Source organism: Nyctereutes procyonoides, unplaced genomic scaffold, assembly GCF_905146905.1.
Source record: "Nyctereutes procyonoides isolate TBG_1078 unplaced genomic scaffold, NYPRO_anot_genome, whole genome shotgun sequence".
NCBI lineage: Eukaryota > Metazoa > Chordata > Mammalia > Carnivora > Canidae > Nyctereutes > Nyctereutes procyonoides.
In genome coordinates, this window is record NW_026575133.1 from 18397529 (window position 1) to 18417627 (window position 20099).

The window sequence follows — 20099 nt, forward strand, 5'->3', positions numbered from 1 at the left end:
TGGTACTATAGCAGTGTTGTTCAGTGACAAATGATAGCTACACTTGTGAGCATAACATAAGGTACAGAGTTGTTGAATCACTGTGTTGTACACCTAAAACTAATGTAATGTTTTGTGTCAATTATATCCCCCCCCCCAAAAAAAAAAGAATCGGGGATTGGACATTTGAGGTTTGAAGAGAGGAGATAAGGTATGAAATGATCTTTTAGGAGGAAGAGGGAGGTATGGTAGAGTTGCTGGCAGAGTTGTAGTCTTGCGTAAGAGACAATGTGTGAAAATAGATCCTTTTTATATTTTCTGTTCTACTGTGGATGGTATTTGAAATGTACCAAGTTTTGCTATTATGGACAGTCATAGTTTATATGTTCTTACTGTTCTTCTCTTATTTCATATATAGGTTTCTCTAGGTTATTTCCTTGATTATAAATCCTTGGTCATAGGCAGTGCCATGCTCAATTTTACCCAACTATACTCCATTATCATTTTACTAATTTATACCTTCACCAGTCATGAATGGGAGTTTCCAGTTCTCTACAATCTCTTCAAATTGTGGTGTTTGAGTTTTAAAATAAATTTTATCAAAATGATGGGTATGAAATGATGTTCCCATTTCGTTTTGCATTTCCCTGATTACTAAATAGGTGTTTATTGTCCATATATCTCTTCTTCCCATTTTATCATAATGGTTATTTTGTGTATCCTTCTTTTTGCTGTTAATTATTTGTTAGTTTAATACTTTGCAAACCTTTTCTCTCCCAGATTGCAAATTTTCATTCTGCTCTTTGTATGACATTGTTTAATGAATGGAGATTTTTAATTTAAATGCAGAAATGATCAATCTTTTATTTTTCAAAATCCTGTGGGTTGTATTTTGTGTTTTGCATAAATAATACTTTCCTATCTCAATATTTTTTATATTCCCTACCAACATTTTATAGTTTTGACTCTCACATTTAGTTTTTAATCCAACTGAGTAGGGATCCATTCTTTCTTTCTTTTCTTTTTTTTTTTCTTTTTAATGTGGATATCCAATTGTCCTGGACCATACATTTTTTTTGTATATATATATTTTTATTGGAGTTCAATTTGCCAACATACAGCATATCACCCAGTGCTCATCCCGTCAAGTGCCCCCCCTCATTGCCCATCTCCCAGTCACCCCATTTCCCCACCCACCTCCCCTTCCACTACCCCTTGTTTGTTTCCCAGAGTTAGGAGTCCCTCATGTTCTGTCACCCTCTCTGATATTTCCCACTCATTTTCTCTCCTTTCCCATTTAATCTCTTTCACTATTTTTTATATTCCCCATATGAATGAAACCATTTAATGGTTGTCCCTCTCTGATTGACAAACTTCACTCAGCATAATACCCTCCAGTTCCATCCCCGTTGAAGCAAATGGTGGGTATTTGTCATTTCTAATGGCTGAGTAATATTCATATACATAGACCACATCTTCTTTATCCATTCATCTTTCGATGGACACTGAGGCTCCTTCCACAGTTTGGCTATTGTGGACATGGCTGCTAGAAACATTGAAGTGTAGGTGTCTCAGTTTTTCACTGCCTCTGTATCTTTGGGGTAGATCCCCAGTAGTGCAATTGCTGGGTCGTAGGGTAGCTCTATTTTTAACTCTTTGAGGAACCTCCACACTGTTTTCCAGAGTGGCTGTACCTTTTATGGCCTGTAATACTAATAGATTTTTGTTAGAATTATTGCTAGGTGTTTTATATTTTTTATAGTTTTCTAAATGATATCTCCGTTAGTTTTCTAAGGCTGAGATAACAAATTACCACAAATTTGATGCCTTAAAACAACAGAAATTTATCCTCTCATGATTCTGTAGGGTATAAGTCAGAAAGGAAAATAAAGTGTCACATCGGCCATACTTTCTCCAAAGGCTCTGGGGAAAAATCCTTTGTTGCCTTTTAGCATCTGGTGACTGAGCAATCCTGGGTATTCTTTGGTTATAACTGCATTCATCACTCTGATGTCTGCTTCTGTCTTTCCATTGCCTTCCTCCTGTGTGTGCGTATGTGTTTTCACATGGCCCTCTTATGAGGCCACCAATCGTTGGACTTAGGGCCTGCTCTAATCTAGTGAGATCTCATTTTACTTAGCTAATTAAATCTGCAAAGATTATTTACAAATAAGATCTTATTCTCAAACTTGAGGTGGACGTGAGTTTTAGGGGATGCTATTCAACTAGTACATTATCTTTTTATTTCTTTTGGGACTGATATATGGAGATGCAGTTTTTTATGTTACCTTTATGTCTGATAACTTGCTGTATTTTAGTCACTTATATGTAGATTGTTGCAGTTTTTTATAATAGATGGTCAGATTATATGCGAATAATGGTAGTTTTGTTTCTTTCTTTCTGGGTCTTACAGCTTTTTATTTTTCTCACCTTAATCATTTTAGCAACTACCTCCAGTTCAGTGCTGAATAGGAATTAAAAGTCATCCATTTTGAGTTCTGAGCTTTAACAAAATGCTTTCAGTGTTTCTTTAGTAAGAATGATGTTCCCTGTGGAACATCAATATACCTCTATATACCTCTTGTTCTTAAGAAAGATCCCTTTCCCCCTGGTTTGCTAAGGGTTTATATCATGAATGGATGGATTTTATCAAAGGTATTTTTGGAGGATGATTATCTGATTTTTCTAGTAAATAATTTACTGTGAGTGCTTACTTTAATCATGTTATTTTAGAGCCACCAGTAGCTGTAGAATAGTGCTTCTGAATTGGCTTTCTGACATTGAAGTGTAATCCAGATTCTGTAACTCTGTGGGAGAGAGGGCTGTTTCTGATTCTTTCTTTTGAGGTGAGGTTTTCCTTCTAGTCATTTTGCTCAGTGCAGAGTGGCCAAAAACAAGTTGTATTGGAACACGGGGGGGTATCACTGGTCCGTCTAGCTGGTCTTCTGGGGGCTCTAGAAAAAAGCATTAAGGACTCACGAGACTTCATGACTGCAGAATTTAGATCCAATCAGGCAGAAATTAAAAATCAATTGAATGAGATGCAATCCAAACTAGAAGTCCTAACGACGAGGGTTAACGAGGTGGAAGAACGAGTGAGTGACATAGAAGACAAGTTGATGGCAAGGAGGGAAACTGAGGAAAAAAGAGATAAACAATTAAAGAACCATGAAGACAGATTAAGGCAAATAAATGACACTCTAAGGAGGAAAAACCTACGTTTAATTGGGGTTCCCGAGGGCGCCGAAAGGGACAGAGGGCCAGAATATGTATTTGAACAAATCCTAGCTGAAAACTTTCCCAATCTGGGAAGGGAAACTGGCATTCAGATCCAGGAAATAGAGAGATCCCCCCCTAAAATCAATAAAAACCGTTCAACACCTCGACATCTAATAGTGAAGCTTGCAAATTCCAAAGATAAAGAGAAGATCCTTAAAGCAGCAAGAGACAAGAAGTCCCTGACTTTCATGGGGAGGAATATTAGGGTAACAGCAGACCTCTCCACAGAGACCTGGCAGGCCAGAAAGGGCTGGCAGGATGTATTCAGGGTCCTAAATGAGAAGAACATGCAACCAAGAATACTTTATCCAGCAAGGCTCTCATTCAAAATGGAAGGAGAGATAAAGAGCTTCCAAGACAGGCAGGAACTGAAAGAATATGTGACCTCCAAACCAGCTCTGCAAGAAATTTTAAGGGGGACTCTTAAAACTCCCCTTTAAGAAGAAGTTCAGTGGAACAATCCACAAAAACAAGGACTAAATAGATATCATGATGACACTAAACTCATATCTGTCAATAGTAACTCTGAACGTGAATGGGCTTAATGACCCCATCAAAAGGCGCAGGGTTTCAGACTGGATAAAAAAGCAGGACCCATCTATTTGCTGTCTACAAGAGACTCATTTTAGACAGAAGGACACCTACAACCTGAAAATAAAAGGTTAGAGAACCATTTACCATTCAAATGGTTCTCAAAAAATACCCTAAAAACTATAGAACACTTCTGAAAGAAATTGAGGAAGACACAAAGAGATGGAAAAATATTCCATGCTCATGGATTGGCAGAATTAATATTGTGAAAATGTCAATGTTACCCAGGGCAATTTACACGTATAATGCAATCCCTATCAAAATACCATGGACTTTCTTCAGAGACTTAGAACAAATTATTTTAAGATTTGTGTGGAATCAGAAAAAACCCCAAACAGCCAGGGGAATTTTAAAAAAGAAAACCGTATCTGGGGGCATCACAATGCCAGATTTCAGGTTGTACTACAAAGCTGTGTTCATCAAGACAGTGTGGTACTGGCACAAAAACAGACACATAGATCAATGGAACAGAATAGAGAACCCAGAAGTGGACCCTGAACTTTATGGTCAACTAATATACGATAAAGGAGGAAAGACGATCCACTGGAAGAAAGACAGTCTCTTCAATAAATGGTGCTGGGAAAATTGGACATCCACATGCAGAAGAATGAAACTGGACCACTCTCTTGCACCATACACAAAGATAAACTCAAAATAGATGAAAGATCTAAATGTGAGACAAGATTCCATCAAAATCCCAGAGGAGAACTCAGGCAACACCCTTTTTGAACTTGGCCACAGTAACCGGAGAAGGACAACGTGTATGTTCTCATTCATTTGGGGAATATGAATAATAGTGAAAGGGAATATAAGGGAAGGGAGAAGAAATGTGTGAGAAATATCAGAAAGGGAGACAGAACATAAAGACTTCTAACTCTGGGAAATGAACTAGGGGTGGTGGAGGGGGAGGAGGGCGGGGGGTGGGGGTGAATGGGTGACGGGCACTGAGGGGGACACTTGACGGGATGAGCACTGGGTGTTATTCTGTATGTTGGTAAATTGAACACCAATAAAAATTAATTTATAAAAAAAAAAAATCATGTTATTTTAAACCTAATTTGAGTTAAGTCAAATATGGTTAATATTTGACTTAGTATTACTTATTAAGTTAATATGTATTACTTATTTTTTGGCATGCTAACATTTTGATAAATTTTTTTGCATTGATATCAATATGTGAGATTTGCATGTGGTTTACTTGCATATTCTTCTTTTTTTTTTTTACTTGCATATTCTTATCAGCTTTTTGGTGATAAGTTTATGTGGGGCTCATAAAATAGGTTGGGGACTATTCCTTTTTATACTTTGGAACAGTATGTGTAAGACTGGGAGTATTTTTTCCTGAATGTTTTATGGTGATAATTTTCAATTCAAGAGTTAGAAAACAACTTTATGTGTAGAATTAAGGTGTGAAATCCAACATATGTAATGGTTATAAACCTATTTAGATGCTATATTTATTCTTAAGTTTTGATGAGATATATTTTTAGGAATTTATTCAAGAAATCAATGTCTTCTGTTAAATTGTTATAATGGTGTTCATTATGTTCTTTTAGGATCTTTAATATCAGCAGCATCATTTTTTTTTAAAGATTTTATTTATTCATGAGAGACACAGAGAGGGAGTGGGGGAGAGAGAGAGAGAGAGAGAGAGAGAGAGGCAGGCAGAGACACAGGCAGAGGGAGAAGCAGGCTCCATGCAGGGAGCCCGATGTGGGACTTGATCCTGGGACTCCAGTATCATGTTGTGGGCCGAAGGCAAGCGCTAAACCACTGAGCCACCCAGGCATCCCAGATTCAGGTTTTTAATTTTTGGTAGAATACCAAAATGTATCCTTCTGTGATTTTTTTAAAACAATTTTTATTGACATAAAATTCATATAACAGAAATCTCTACTTTAACTGTTTTTTAAATGTACAATTCAGTGGTTTTTAGTATATTGATAATGTTTTGCAACCGTTATTATTTCCAGAATATTTCCATCATCCCAAAAGAAATCACATACCTCCGTAAACACTCTTCCTCCATCTCCTGGAAGCCACTAATCTACTTTCTGACTCTAGATTTGCCTGTGGTGTTATTTTAATATTTCATTTTTTATAGCCAAATAATATTTCACTATATGAATATATTACATATTGTTTATTCACTCATGAGTTGATGGACATTTCAGTCATTTTTACTTTAGTATATCATGAACGAGGCTGCTATGAACATTCTTGTAGAGGTTAACTTTATATATTGGTAAAGTGGTGGTTAAAATGGTTCCAGTTTTCTCAACTGTAAAGACAGTTTTTCCTTTTTAAATTAATAAACACCTGGTTAGAGATACTTTTAGACTATGTATTTTGTTTCTTATTAAACTTTACCTAATAGTTTTAGCATCCACTGATCATTCTTGTGAGAAAATTATTATCATGATGGCTACTGAATGGTGATATCTGGTTTTATTATTCCTTCTAATGTGCCCTGAATTTTTCTTCACTTAAATCAGTATGACTTGATAGATTTTATTTTATTCAGTGTTTTATAATGAATTAATATTATTCTTTATTTTATTGCTTAATGTGTCCCAAATTTGGCCACTTGAGCTCCTTCCAGCCAGGCTACTGTGTTCTTTACACATGTCCCTGTTGTTTTTTGTGCAATCCTCCACTTTCTGGCACACATACAAAAAAAATTCATTTTACATCTTATTCTTTCCCTGCTGGAATAAGTAATTTCCCCAAGGAACCCACATTCATTTTAGTGGAGAATAATTTAAAAAACCAAGATTAGGGCACTAGGTTTGTTTATTTTCTTTTTTTTTTGGGGGGGGGTGTTTATTGTTTTTTTGATGTGTTTACAGATCATTTCAGAAGATAGAGCCAGAAAATGTGCAAACATACATATCTATATCTATTTATAGTAATACATATATCTCTGTCTCTATGTATCTGTCTGCCTAAACCTTGTCTAAGCTGCATAATGATGTAGTACAATGCCACAGGGTTTATTCTAGCCTTCCTCTCTTCCACATTTGTATATCCCTTCTGACAATGAGAAACCTGGATCAAAAAATATCTTTGATTTCTTTCATTGGAGTTTTGTAATTTTTTCCATATAGATCTTATACATATTTTGTTAGATTTATGCCCATTTAATTTTCTTTTTTGGTGCTAATATAAATGGTGTCTTTAATTTCAAGTATTCATTGTTCATTGCTGTTCAAGTATAAGAAAGCAATTGATATTAGTTTATTAACCTTATATTCCTTAACCTTGCTATAATCACTTAGTTCCTGGAATTTTCTGCTTGATTCTTCAGAATTTTCCCTGTAGAAAATTATGTCATCTGTGAGCAAATATAGTTTTATTTATTCCTTTCCATTTTGTGTATCTTTTCTTGTCTTATTGCATTGGTTAAGACTTCTAGTACAGTGTTGAATAGAGGTGGTTATAGAGTATATTTTACCTTGTTCCTCTTCTTAAAAGGAAAAAATCTAGTTTCTCACTGTTAAGTATGATTTTTGTTTTTTGTAAATTCTTTTATCAAACTGAGGAAGTTCCCCTCTATTCCTAGTTTGCTGAGAGTTTTTATCATGAATAGATGCTGGATTTTGTCAAATGATTTTTTCTGTATCTGTTGATATGATGCTATGATTCTTTCTCCTATTGATGTGATATATTACATCACTTGACCTTCAAATGTTTAATCAGCCTTGCATACCTGGATAAATACTATCTGCTTAATCATTAGATAAAAACTGTTTTCAGCTTAAGTTTCTCTCTAGTAACTGAATGTTTTTTCCTTGATCCATGTATTTCCTTTACTATTTACTAGATAGTGTTTATTTTGTAAAAAGAAATCAGAGACCACTATATTTTATTTTTTATTTTTTAAAAGATTTTATTTATTTGTGTGTGTGTGTGTGTGTGTGTGAGAGAGAGAGAGAGAGAGAGAGAGATGCAGAGACACAGGCAGAGGGAGAAGCAGGCTCCATGCAGGGAGCCCGACGTGGGACTCGATCCCCGGGTCTCCAGGATCAGGTCTGGGGCTGAAGGTGGCACTAAACCACTGAGCCACCTGGGCTGCCCTAGATTTTAGAAGGGAATGTGCCATATTTTTATGCACTTGAAAGTGCTCTATATTTGTCAATGATAAAATTTTGTATATGTGTTGCTGAAGTGAGCATGATAGTGATATAATTTTGAACCTATAGCTTTCTTTGTAACCAGAAAGGCTTAGGATAGAATGGGAGTCAAATTTCTAGATGACTCTTGTCGTTTATTATGAAAGCCTGGTATTCTTTCTTTTACAGGCATATTGAGATATAATACATATACCATAAAATCCACCCATTTAAAATATACCGTTAAATGGTTTTTAGTTTATTTACTGTGTTGTCCAATCATTGCCCCAAATTAGAACCATTTTATCCCTGCAAAAGGAAACCCTATACTTATTAGTAGTTAATCCTTATTTCCCTTCAAACCCACAGCTCTTGGTAAGCATTATTCTACCTTCTGTCTCTAAAGATTTTTCTTCAGGACTTATAAATGGATGATACAATATGTGTTTTATTTTCTTAATAATAGACTTCTTTAAGCATTAGTGAGAGCATGATTTCATATTGTAGCATGTATCAGCACTTAATTTATTTTTTTTTGTCAAAATATATTCCATTGTATGGATATACCACATTTTATCCATTTGTCAGTTGATGGAAATTGGAGTTGTTCCCACTTTTTAGCTATTGTTAATACTTCTATGAACATTTGCATAGATGTTTTTGTGTAGAGGCTTGGTTTCATTGATCTTGGGTATATATCTAGGAGTGGATTTGCCAGCTCTGTAGTTACTCTACAATTTAATTTTTGAGGAACTGCCAGACTGTTTTCCATAGTGGCTGCAGCACCATTTTACATTTCCACCAGCAGTGTATGAGGATTCTAAGTTCCCCATATCCTTGTCAACACTTGTTTCTGTCCAACATTTTGATTATAGCCCCCCCTAGTGGGTATGAAGTGGTATCTCATTATAGATTTGATTTGCATTGTTATAATGGCTGATTATATTCAGCATCTTTTCATATGCTTATTGGCCATTTATATAGCTCTCTTGGAGAAATGCCTATTAGGGTCCTTTGCCTATTATTTTATTTGAATTTATCTGTTTATTATTGAGTTATGAAGTCTTTATATATTTTGAGTGTTAAGTCCTTTATCAATTATATGAGTTGCAGATGTTTATCAGACATATTTGGAAAACTTTTTACTTCTTTCTCCTCTGCATTAATATTCTTAGTAAATGTATTTAGTTGTTAATAATGTTCCACATTTCTTATATGCTCTGTTCATTTTCTTTTCTTAATCTTCAGATAGCAGAATCTCTGTTTTTCTATCTTCTACTTTTATTTTTTTCCTTCTGCTTGCTGAAATTTACCATTGGGCTTCCTTTGTAAATTTAAAAATTTTTATTATTATACTTTTGAACTCTGGATTTTCTTTTTTTTGGTGACTTCTGTATCTTTTATTGTATATTTGATAAAACTGTCATATTTTCCTTTACTTTTTTAAACCTGTGTTTTTTAAGGCTGAACATATTTATAATAGCGGCTTTGAAGTCTTTTTTGCTTCATCTGACATCTGTGGTCTCTCAAAGGCAATTCTGTTGCCTGCTTTTCCCCCTGTCTATAGGTTACTCTATCCTAGTTCATGGCATGCCATAATTTGCATGCATTTTGTTGCCTGCACTGGACAATTTAGATAACATATTGTAGCAACTCTGGATCCTGCTCTTTCCTCCTTTTCTGGAACTTTTATAATATTATTTATTTAGCGACTTCGCTGAACTGTTTTAGTGAAGTCTTTTTCTTCCTTCAGTGGATCCTCTGATGTTGCTCCTCAAAGGAAGCAGCCTGGAGATGCACTGAATCACCCCTGGATGACAGTGGTGTTAGCAGGGCTTTCTGAATTTTTCCTCTGACCTCCCTGGTAAACTGTCTGACTCTATTACAACCATCTGCTGGCAACAACTAACTGCTGCCTGACTGCTCTATTATTCTCAACCATGATCTGGGTCATAAATTGCTCCTTATTATACTTGAATTTAATCTCAACCCTTTTTCAGGGGCAGTCTTTGGCCAATCTTAGAGATTCTGACCCTCATAGGGCTTTTATTAGCTGTCTTTCCCCCTGCTTTTCTCTGGCAAATTTCTATGTTTTTGCTGAATGTTCTCATGGAGTTGCCAACTATCTTTTAATTGCTTACAAAGAAATCTCCATTATTTTTGAGAGTGCCCTTAAGGCTTAAAGTTTCCTACCTTCTGTTACAAATAAACTCAGTTCCCTTGGAAGATCTATGGCACTTCCTTTTTTCTTAGCTTGCCTCTCCCTGGTGTGGGATAGGATGAGAGTCTGTGCTCTAGTACCTTGGAATTGTAAGTGGGGTTAGTAGTTCCTCTTGGAGTGATACTACTGTGCAGGGTAATAGATGGGGATGGTGGCCTTTGCTCTTCCCAGCTTGCATGGAACTCCTTTCCTATGACTGATGTGGGTGAAAATTTGTTGGCCCTCTTAGCCTGTGAGACCTGGTGTATAGCTTGCACCCTATAAATGGGGGCTAGGTAGAGGATGAGCATTTAGACCTCTCATGCTTTCTCCTCGAATAGAGCTTCTGTCACTCAGAGCTGGGGGCCGTGAGAAAAGTTGGCTGTCTGCTATTCCTGGTTAGAAATCAGTGGTCTGGACTAGGAGCTGAGGAATGAAGGAGCTCTCTGTTCTTAGCTTTACCCACTTGGGGTTGAACTTATGTCTTACCAAACTGGTTGTGTGTTTATGTGGCGACGGGGGATACTGATGGGGGAAGGATTGGAGTAGATAATGGGTCAGATATCATGGATGACTCTGTTCTTACTGAAATTTAGTAGATATTCTTGAGTAAATATTTATTTGTTGTTGCTCTTACTAATTTTTTCTGAGAACTTAAATGTCCTTTTCTTTGGGTAATTTTTACCAATTACAGTTCTCTCCTTATAGATAGTTTTTGGAATTCCCTATATTGCCATTCTGGAAGTCAGCTCCACATTCTTTAAGCATTAATTGCTATAGAGTTTTGAGATATATACTATATATACCTTACTTTCCTGTATTTACTGGGTTTACATTCTGATTCTTTTTTAGTACCAGTGCTTTATTTAGAATACTTACGAAATATTGATTCATATTGTCATGCAGTTTATTATATGTCAGTACATTAAGGTAAAATACAATTATGAGCATATATTTATAGTAGTTTCTCTCAGTTAAATTCTAATTAATTAAAAGAACATTTATATTTAATGTTTCTCAAAAATGCATTGTGATTTTATGCAATATGGATCTATCAAAAATAATCTTAAGCAAAAGAATGTACATGCAAATTAATACAAGCTATATAATTCTATTTTATAAAGTACAATGACAGCAATACAAATAGAACAAACAATCCTAAAGTTGATAAAGAACCACAAAAGAATCAGAACAGTGGTGTTCTTTTTTTAAAAAAAATCTCCATACTGTGTACTTAGTTATATTCATCTTGTGAAAAATCCATTGAATTTTAGACTTATGTGCACTTTTGTGTATGTTATATTTAAATAAAAACAAAAAGTGTAATATGGGATCCATATGAATTATTAGTTTTGCTGAACTGAATACAGTTCAGTAAATTTATTATATTCAATAACTTTTTATTTGCTTTGGTATTTAAAACTGGTGGTACCTCATCCTCTAGTTTTAAGGACACTTGTTTCCTATTTTATAGATGAAATAAAAGTTCAAAATATAAATTATTATAAAATCATGAACAATTATGTTTAATATTGTATTTCTCAAAGCATTTTAAGATACTGTGAATCTCATAATATTTACAAATATTGAAACTTAGAGGCCATTTATGAGGTGTTAAAAAAATAAAGCATGTTATTTTCACAATTCGAAGGAAAATTCTATATGCGAGTTAGACCCTTTATATATATATATAAAATCAGGGAGGTCTTTTTATCCTTTGTAATACATTTTTAAATTTTATCCTGTAGGACTATTTTGAAAGAAAGTGGGTTTGCCAGATACCTTCATTCAGCTGTTCTTATCAATGGAGCTATGCTTATTTTTGGAGGAAATACCCATAATGACACTTCCTTGAGTAACGGTGCAAAATGTTTTTCTGCCGATTTCCTGGCATATGACATAGGTATGTATCTGTTAGGATTGTACAAAGTAGGAAATATCAGAATTTTGTCATTTAGAGATTCTCAAATACATTAATCAACAGCATGTGTATATGTCATTTTAGAGATAAATTCAGTGACAGATTATGAATGGAATTCTAATTTCAGCACAGTAGTAGCATAGGGTCAAGAGAACAGACATTCTAGGTTTGAACGTCCTTTTTGAAGGCTGTTGTATATTGTATCCCTACGTGAGTACTTTATCAGTCTATTGTATTGACTGTTGCCATATTGGTTTTGATAACATGTAGATATGGAGCACTGTCAAATTATGTAAATTATAAATAGTAGGAATGCAACCATTTTAGTGTTAGTGGGTATGGGCAAAGATGTATTTATTTATTTATTTATTTATTTATTTATTTATTTAAGATTTTATTTATTCATGAGAAACAGAGAGAGAGAGAGAGAGAGAGAGAGAGAGAGAGAGGGGCAGAGACACAGGAAGAGGGAGAAGCAGGCTCCATGCAGGGAGCCCGATGTGGGACTGGATCCAGGGTCTCCAGGATCACACCCTGGGCGGAAGGCGGCACTAAACCACTGAGCCACCCGGGCTGCCCCAAATTTGCATTTAAATTAAACATACAGATACAGTTACTTGGTGTAGGAAGATGATAGAAGTAAAGGAGAATAAGGACAGTAGAGCTAAAGAAGTAAGATTTGGAGACAAAATCGAACCCAGAATATATCTAAGAATGGACGTAACTGAATAAGAACATTTTCCAGAGAACCAGAAATACAGTACATTTATGCAGTTTGCTTAATTTCAATTACGCTATCTATATTTCTATTAATTTTTAAATATTATATGATTGTATTTTTTGAAATACTAAATTTAGCTTCCCAGTGGACCATTGTAGTGAAAATATTTCTTCTCTTCGTATCGTTTTATAGATCAAGCCTACTTGATCTCTAAAATATATTTAGCAGTAGTTCAGAGAACTTTTAATTGATGGTGCAAAGTAATATGCCAATTTTAAGCTATTAAGAAAATTTCTGATAAATAAAAATAAAAGAAATCAAAGAGTAATACATTTAATAGATTTGAGAGGTATGCTTTGGCTCCTAAACATCAAAAAGGCACATAGTCTACTTTGAAGAATTATTTCAAGTGGTGACATATAAAGAAAATTATGCCTATTAATAAGAACTTTGATTTTTATACTGCTGTACATTTGGAAGGAAATTCCTAGTAATAAAATTAAGCATACTAAAAAAAAATTAAGCATATTTTTTGACTCTAAACAGTATCTGTCTGTGGTTAATCATTATAAAAGAATCCACTGCCTTTAGAAATTTTAGATACTAAATAAGTCTTTAGCTTTTTGGACTAATAAGTTGAAGTGATAACTCATTTTCAAAATTGGATTCTCTCAGCTTTTAGAAGGCTTATAAATTAGTGCTAAGATCATGAAAAATGGATTAAATGATGTACTGAATCTAGGCTCCATTTTATGATCTGTCATTGCCAGGCCGGGGCTGTCAACATCTGTCATTTGACTGTGATGATGAGACAGTAAGGTTATTTCTCTGGAAGTAGATGAAGGGATTTTATTTTGTTTTGTCTTGTTTTTCACTTCTGAATAAAAATAGAAAAGTGTAGAATTTGTTTTTATTGTTAAAAACCTAAGTGAGGTTTTGAACTTTTTCAGAAGATTCTTCAAGGAGTTTCACCTATTATCTGTACTTTAATGCAGAAATTAATGTCGAGATATTTTGTAGCTGACATATTGGGAAATTATTTTTATTCTTTCCATATTGTTCAAGATTATTATGTTTTGGAGTTTATCAAAAAAGCTCATGTAGCTGAAAAATATTAGAGGTGTTAGTTTGAGAGAAAGAGATCAGATTATCATTATTCTAATTACTCTTTGCTGAGTGTTTCCAAAAATTAGATAGTATGCTATATAGTATCTTAACTTTTCTTATGATTTTGTAACAACGTGTTAATAAACTCATTTCCAGAATAGTAAGCCCAAAACCATATAGGCAGTAAGTGGTACATCTAGCTTTTGTAACTCCTAAAACTTGTGATAGTCTTTTTGCTTGAGTACCACATGCTGCTGTTTGTTTGGGTCCATTGTATGTTCTTAATTTTTTTTTATGTTCTTAATTTTGGCAATACATTTTCAGACACTTACGTTTATTAATATTCCTTAATGCTATGGAAAGATAGAAGCAAATATCAGTTTTATTTTTTTAAGCAAATTGTTCAATGGGAGAAAGAATAACATTTCAAACAGTTTTACATTTCAACATAACATTAACAATATTAACAAAAATGTAAAGCAACCATGCAATTTAACATAGGATAAAAGTGTTCTGTTTTATCTCATTTGATTATTTTTGTGCAGTTCCCAATAAAGTTCTCCCCCCAAATTTGTTTTTATTTTCTTTTTTTTTTTAAACTTTTTTTTTTTAATTTTTATTTATATATGATAGTCACACAGGGAGAGAGAGAGAGAGAGGCAGAGACACAGGCAGAGGGAGAAGCAGGCTCCATGCACCGGAAGCCCGACGTGGGATTCGATCCCGGGTCTCCAGGATCGCGCCCTGGGCCAAAGGCAGGCGCCAAACCGCTGCGCCACCCAGGGATCCCTGTTTTTATTTTCTTGGGTTTGTGGTATCAAATGTTGGAATATTTTCCTGGGAAAAGTATTTTTTTGTATTTCAGAAATGTCTTCCAAAATAATTGTTTTCTTTATGGAGTATATTTTTTGGGAATAAAATTCAACCATTGTATAATGAACCAACTTAAAAATAGATGTGTTTTGAAAAAGAGGTCATGGGATCCCTGGGTGGCGCAGCGGTTTAGCGCCTGCCTTTGGCCCAGGGCGCGATCCTGGAGACCCGGGATCGAATCCCACGTCGGGCTCCCGGTGCATGGAGCCTGCTTCTCCCTCTGCCTGTGTCTCTGCCTCTCTCTCTCTCTCTCTCTGTGTGACTATCATAAATATAAATAAAAATTAAAAAAAAATTGAAAAAGAGGTCATCTTGCTAATTTTTGTCTTTAGTATACTACCCTTGGACTTTTATGGCATATTTAACTGGAGTGCACCTGAGGAGTTAGCTGGTTGCTTTGTGTTTTACAATGTTTAAATAAATAAGAATATTTGCGCCAATACTAATTTTTCATTGCTCTAAAAAGTACAGTTTCAATCTTAATGCCATAGTAAATTTTACATAGTGAATATTGTTAATCTTTGAGTATATAATCTTGCTTTCACAGTTGTCATTGTTATATTATAGATGATAGATGTGGAAGGCACATACCTGTGATTTTTTAACATGACTGTACCTTGGCATCCACCTTGAAGATTGTAGGGAAAAAACTTAGATCTGTATAATCTGACTTTCTTAGATTAGCACTGGGCCACCTATATTTTAAAAAAGTAACTCAAGTGCAATTGGTAATAGACTCAGGGCTAGTGAATGAGACTCAGTCAACCATAACATAAAGAATGATATATTACTTAATGTTCTTGTCTGTAAATTTAGCTTGAAATCAGATAACTTATTTTTTTTCTTATTGCTAGTGGTATTTTATTGCTTTCAGAAAGCTACCATGACACTTCATTCAAGATTAAAATGATCTTTGTGGTAAAGATGTAATTACATCTTTCTGTTAAAGATGTAATGGAAAAACATGCATGTTGATCTCATGTTGTTAGACATTTATACTTTCAAACTATTTGGCTGTGCACAGTACACATTGTCATAAAAGTCATTTTTTCTAGGGTTTGAAGGAAAAAAGGTATCAGATGGTTTGTTAGTTTGTTTTTCACATCTCTAAAGTGTCACTAGGTGATTGAGGATTTCTACATTTACAAGTGAGAGATTGTCATGAATTGAAACATACCTTGGGATCAAACTGAATTTTCAGACTGTATTTCAGAATCATCAAATGAAGAGGGATGACAAGAATTTTTGGTGGGCCTGACATAGAATTATGATGCTTTTAATTATAAATGGTAGTTGTTACTCTTTAATAAGAAAATTTACCTAGCGGTTAAGAGGATGTGTAGAATTCTGAGCAATGTGGTTAAGACAGAACAAAACAGAGGATCATAAAGGAAGAGAGGAAAAAATAAAACAAGACAAAATCAGAGAGGGAGACAAACCAAAAGAGACTCAGGAAGCAAACAGGGTCACTGGAGGGGTGGCGGGTAAGGGGATGGGGTTAACTCTGTGATGAATAGTAAAGTGTTCATGTGATGTAATGAGCACTGGGTATTATATAAGATTCACTGACCTCTACCTCTGAAACCAATAGTATATGTTAATAAATTGAATTTAAATAAAAATTTAAAAAAGTGGATGTATAGAATTCTGAACAAGATGAAGAATAACTCAGAGATAGAATGATCATATTTTTTTCTTCGAGAAGATAATAGAAACAAGAAAATATGATTTCCTGATTACTTCAGAATAGAGTAAGGAGTAGGATTTATATTAGAAATACATCTTGCAGAAAGCAGATATATTGAAACTAAAGCTGAAATTTCAAATCAGATCAAAATAATGAATTTAAAAAATTTATTGTATTTTTTCAAGATTTATTTATTTGAGAGAGTCAAGCAGAGGGAAGGGTAGAGGGAGAGAATCTCATGCAGACTTCTGGCTAAGCGCCGTGCCCCACATGAGGCTTTACCCCAGGACCCTGAGATCATGACCTGAGCCAAAATCGATTCGGGCTCTTAACCGACTGAGCCACCCTAGGCACCCCTATTTATTTTAAGTGAGCTCTACATCCATTGTGGAGCTTGAACTCAGAACTCTGAGATCAAGAGTTGTGTGGTCTACCAAGTGAGCAAGCCAGTGCTCTAATAATCTAAGAGTTTTTAAAATAAATTTCTTGAGCATGACAGTTTACTTATGATGTTAATTTCTTGGTAGGTGATTATTTAAAAACAAACTCAGGATAAAACTTAAAAGTAATTTTATATTTGCAGAAGTAATACTATTTTAATTGGTAATATGTAATAGTATGTATAGTTAACCACACTGTTAAAACACAGTGAAGTTGTAGTTCACTATACCCTTTACAATCACTTGACTAGTTTATGAAGCATGGCATGCATGTTTTTGTACACCCCTGGGGAGTGTGTGTGTGTATATGTATAATGGATACAATTTTATAAGGCATATAATTTCATTAAAAATCATTTTTAAATTAAAACATCTAATTGTTTAATTTTTTTAAAAAGATTTTATTTATTTATTCATGAAAGACACACACAGAGAGGCAGAAAATAGGGAGAGGGAGAAGCAGGCTCCCTATAGGGAGCCTGATGTGAGACTTGATCCCAGGATTCTCGAATCAGGACCTGAACTGAAGGCAGATGCTCAACCACTGAACCACCAAGTGTCTCTAATTATTTAATTTTTTGAACTATCCAGTGAAATTATAAGAATTCCAACCTACTTGAGCTTCATGTTTATAATTATTTTCATTTTCTGGAGGACATTTTATTAGTTCCTTTCTTTGTTAATATTTCTCTATGCTCTTAGTTGAGTTCTTAGGGTTATTTCTTGGTGAAAGCAGCACCCCTTGCCTGATCACTTGAAAGAACTGTTTGTTTCTCTTTGTCGTCAGAAAAACTCTTGAAATTATTCTCACATTTTTTTTCACTGCATTTAGCCAAGAACTGTTTTTAGTTTGACTCTGTTTTTTTGCTCAAGGATTCTTTTCTTTCTATAATACTATTATATAGAAGAAATAGTAACTTCTTCTTTTTAGAAAAGAGGCCAATAAGTAAAGGAAAAAATGACCTTTCATTTTGAGAAAAGAGAGAACTAATATTTGTTAAATGTTTCCTGTGGTTTTTGGCACTTAACATGTTCTTTATGATGTAATGTTCATAACCTCTAATAACACCTGTATAGTACATATTATGATATTCATTAATAGGAGAAGAAACTGATTTAGCATGGTTAAACCCAAAGTCACATAGGTCATGAGATGGTATAATCAGAATTTGAAGCCAAGACTAAGTTCAAATTTCTTTTGATTCTAGCATTATGCTATGATAATGATTTTTCCTTTAACAGGAAGAAATTTGAATGGTCTTTAATTGTGGAATGGACGTATAATATTTGTTAATGTAGCAAGACACTCAAGAAAATAAATTTTATTAGTAGAGTTAATCAGATTTTTAAGGTATATTTGAATTTTATTGTGTCTCTCCTCTCCCACAAATTAACCAGAAAATACTGATCTCAAGACAGAAAATCAATGAGAAAGAAAAGAATAGTGAACAGTAAATCTCTCTTTCTCTTAACAGATCTATTAGCATTTGGAGACGTTGTTTTGAATGCAAAAATTACTGAATACAGATTCTTGTAATAAAATATAAAACTGAAAGAAAGTTTTCAAATGTCTTAGCAAAACCCCAGAGGAAGAAGGCAGAGGAAAGCAGTCGTGAATAAGGAATCAAAACTTTAAAATAAATCATTAGCAAATAGAACTCAACATTGTTTCAAAAGTATAATAAATTATGCCCAAGTAGGAGTTATTCTAGGAATTGATGTATGATTTATTATCAAGGAATCCTTAAATATCATTTTTACATCAGGACTATGTACAGAAGCCAACAGGAAATACAATGTATGTTAAAACTATGAAATCATTTCAGTTAAGATTGAGAGTTGAATAGTGATATACATTTTTCCTGGTAGGGAGTAAGAAACTAAATAAATACTTGTTGAATGAATGCCAAGGGACAAAATCCTGAGTAGAGCTGTGGTGAGATAACCTAGGAGAAGTGTGCACCATTTATAATATTAGGAGAAGGTTTGATCTAATGGGGGAAAAACCCAATGAAGCACCATCACTTAAGGGGCAGATCGAAAAACATTTTGGCAACATCCAAAACTTTGGTTTTCTGTTATAAAATACACAAATCATTAATAGAAGTTTTTCTTTATATTCAATCTAGTTTTAAGTCTTATATATACAATCTGTGTTCTTTTTCATAATATGAATACTGACTGACTTCTGAACTGGCATTTCAAGTGGATTATTAAAAAGATCTTTAAAATATGTTTTGAAGTAGTACAGATACATACTTTCATGAAAAATATGAATACTTAGAGAAAAACAAGCCAGTGAGTATCCATTTTCCACCTGTACTATTTTATGCATCTTTGATAAATTAAACCAGTCTCTAAATTTCAGCATAAATTCTTAATGTAATTATGTGGCTCTTCATAGGGACATAGTTCTGGCAGCACAGTATTCTGACTGTTGAAATTTGAGTTTGAGAGAATGGTAACTTTATTTTTTTGATCTTATGTATATTGAGTGTGCAGTTGGTAAATTAATATTTAGTACCTTTCAGTATAAGTTTTTAAAAAATCTATATTTCAGAGAGTATGTTTCACTTTGGTTGTTAGTCCTGTGTGATTTTTCTGTCATCATGGAATGGTATTTTTGTCAGTTTTCGTGATGTCAGTAGCCATGTGTGTTTTGCTTTCATTTGTGTAGCCTTGAACTGTTTGTTAAGTGATAATGACTTGAATACTCTGGAAATACATTGTCTTCTTGGCAAGAAATGCAATTATAGATTGTAGTCAGATTAATAATATAACAAACTTTATAATGTAATAATGGGAATAGATTATATGTAAACAAATTATATTTAATATTGAGCTTTAAGGCATTTCATAACTTATACATGTTGTAGGAAAACCAATCTGTGTTTTATAATGAATCCTGATCAAGAATGTAAAAATTCAGCAACAGAATTTATCTAGCTCAACCTTCTGTTTTGTAGTTATTGAAGCTGGAAGGGATAAATAGAAAGCCTGTTTGTAACAACTGCTCTTATCTTTTTCTTATTCTGTTGAAAAATCCTGGCATATTGGGCAAAGTATCAAAAAGTGTCTATATCTGCAAAAGTTGCTTACCTCAAAAAACTTTTCTTAAGTTTGCAAGTTAAATTCTATTCTTTCTAAAGTTTTTTTTTTTTTTTTTTTTTAGATTTTATTGATTTATTA

The 20099-nt window shown here is 34.0% G+C and overlaps 1 protein-coding gene across 2 annotated transcripts in view; it reads left to right on the plus strand.

Annotated features, from left to right (window-relative positions):
* The window catches only part of ATRNL1 (attractin like 1), a 777593-nt gene that overhangs the window by 106481 nt on the left and 651013 nt on the right, over positions 1-20099 (plus strand). For both annotated transcript variants that reach the window (XM_055300426.1, XM_055300427.1), the window contains exon 10: positions 11910-12064. In XM_055300426.1, the coding sequence (XP_055156401.1) occupies positions 11910-12064 (155 nt within the window). The remainder of the gene's footprint in view (positions 1-11909; positions 12065-20099) is intronic.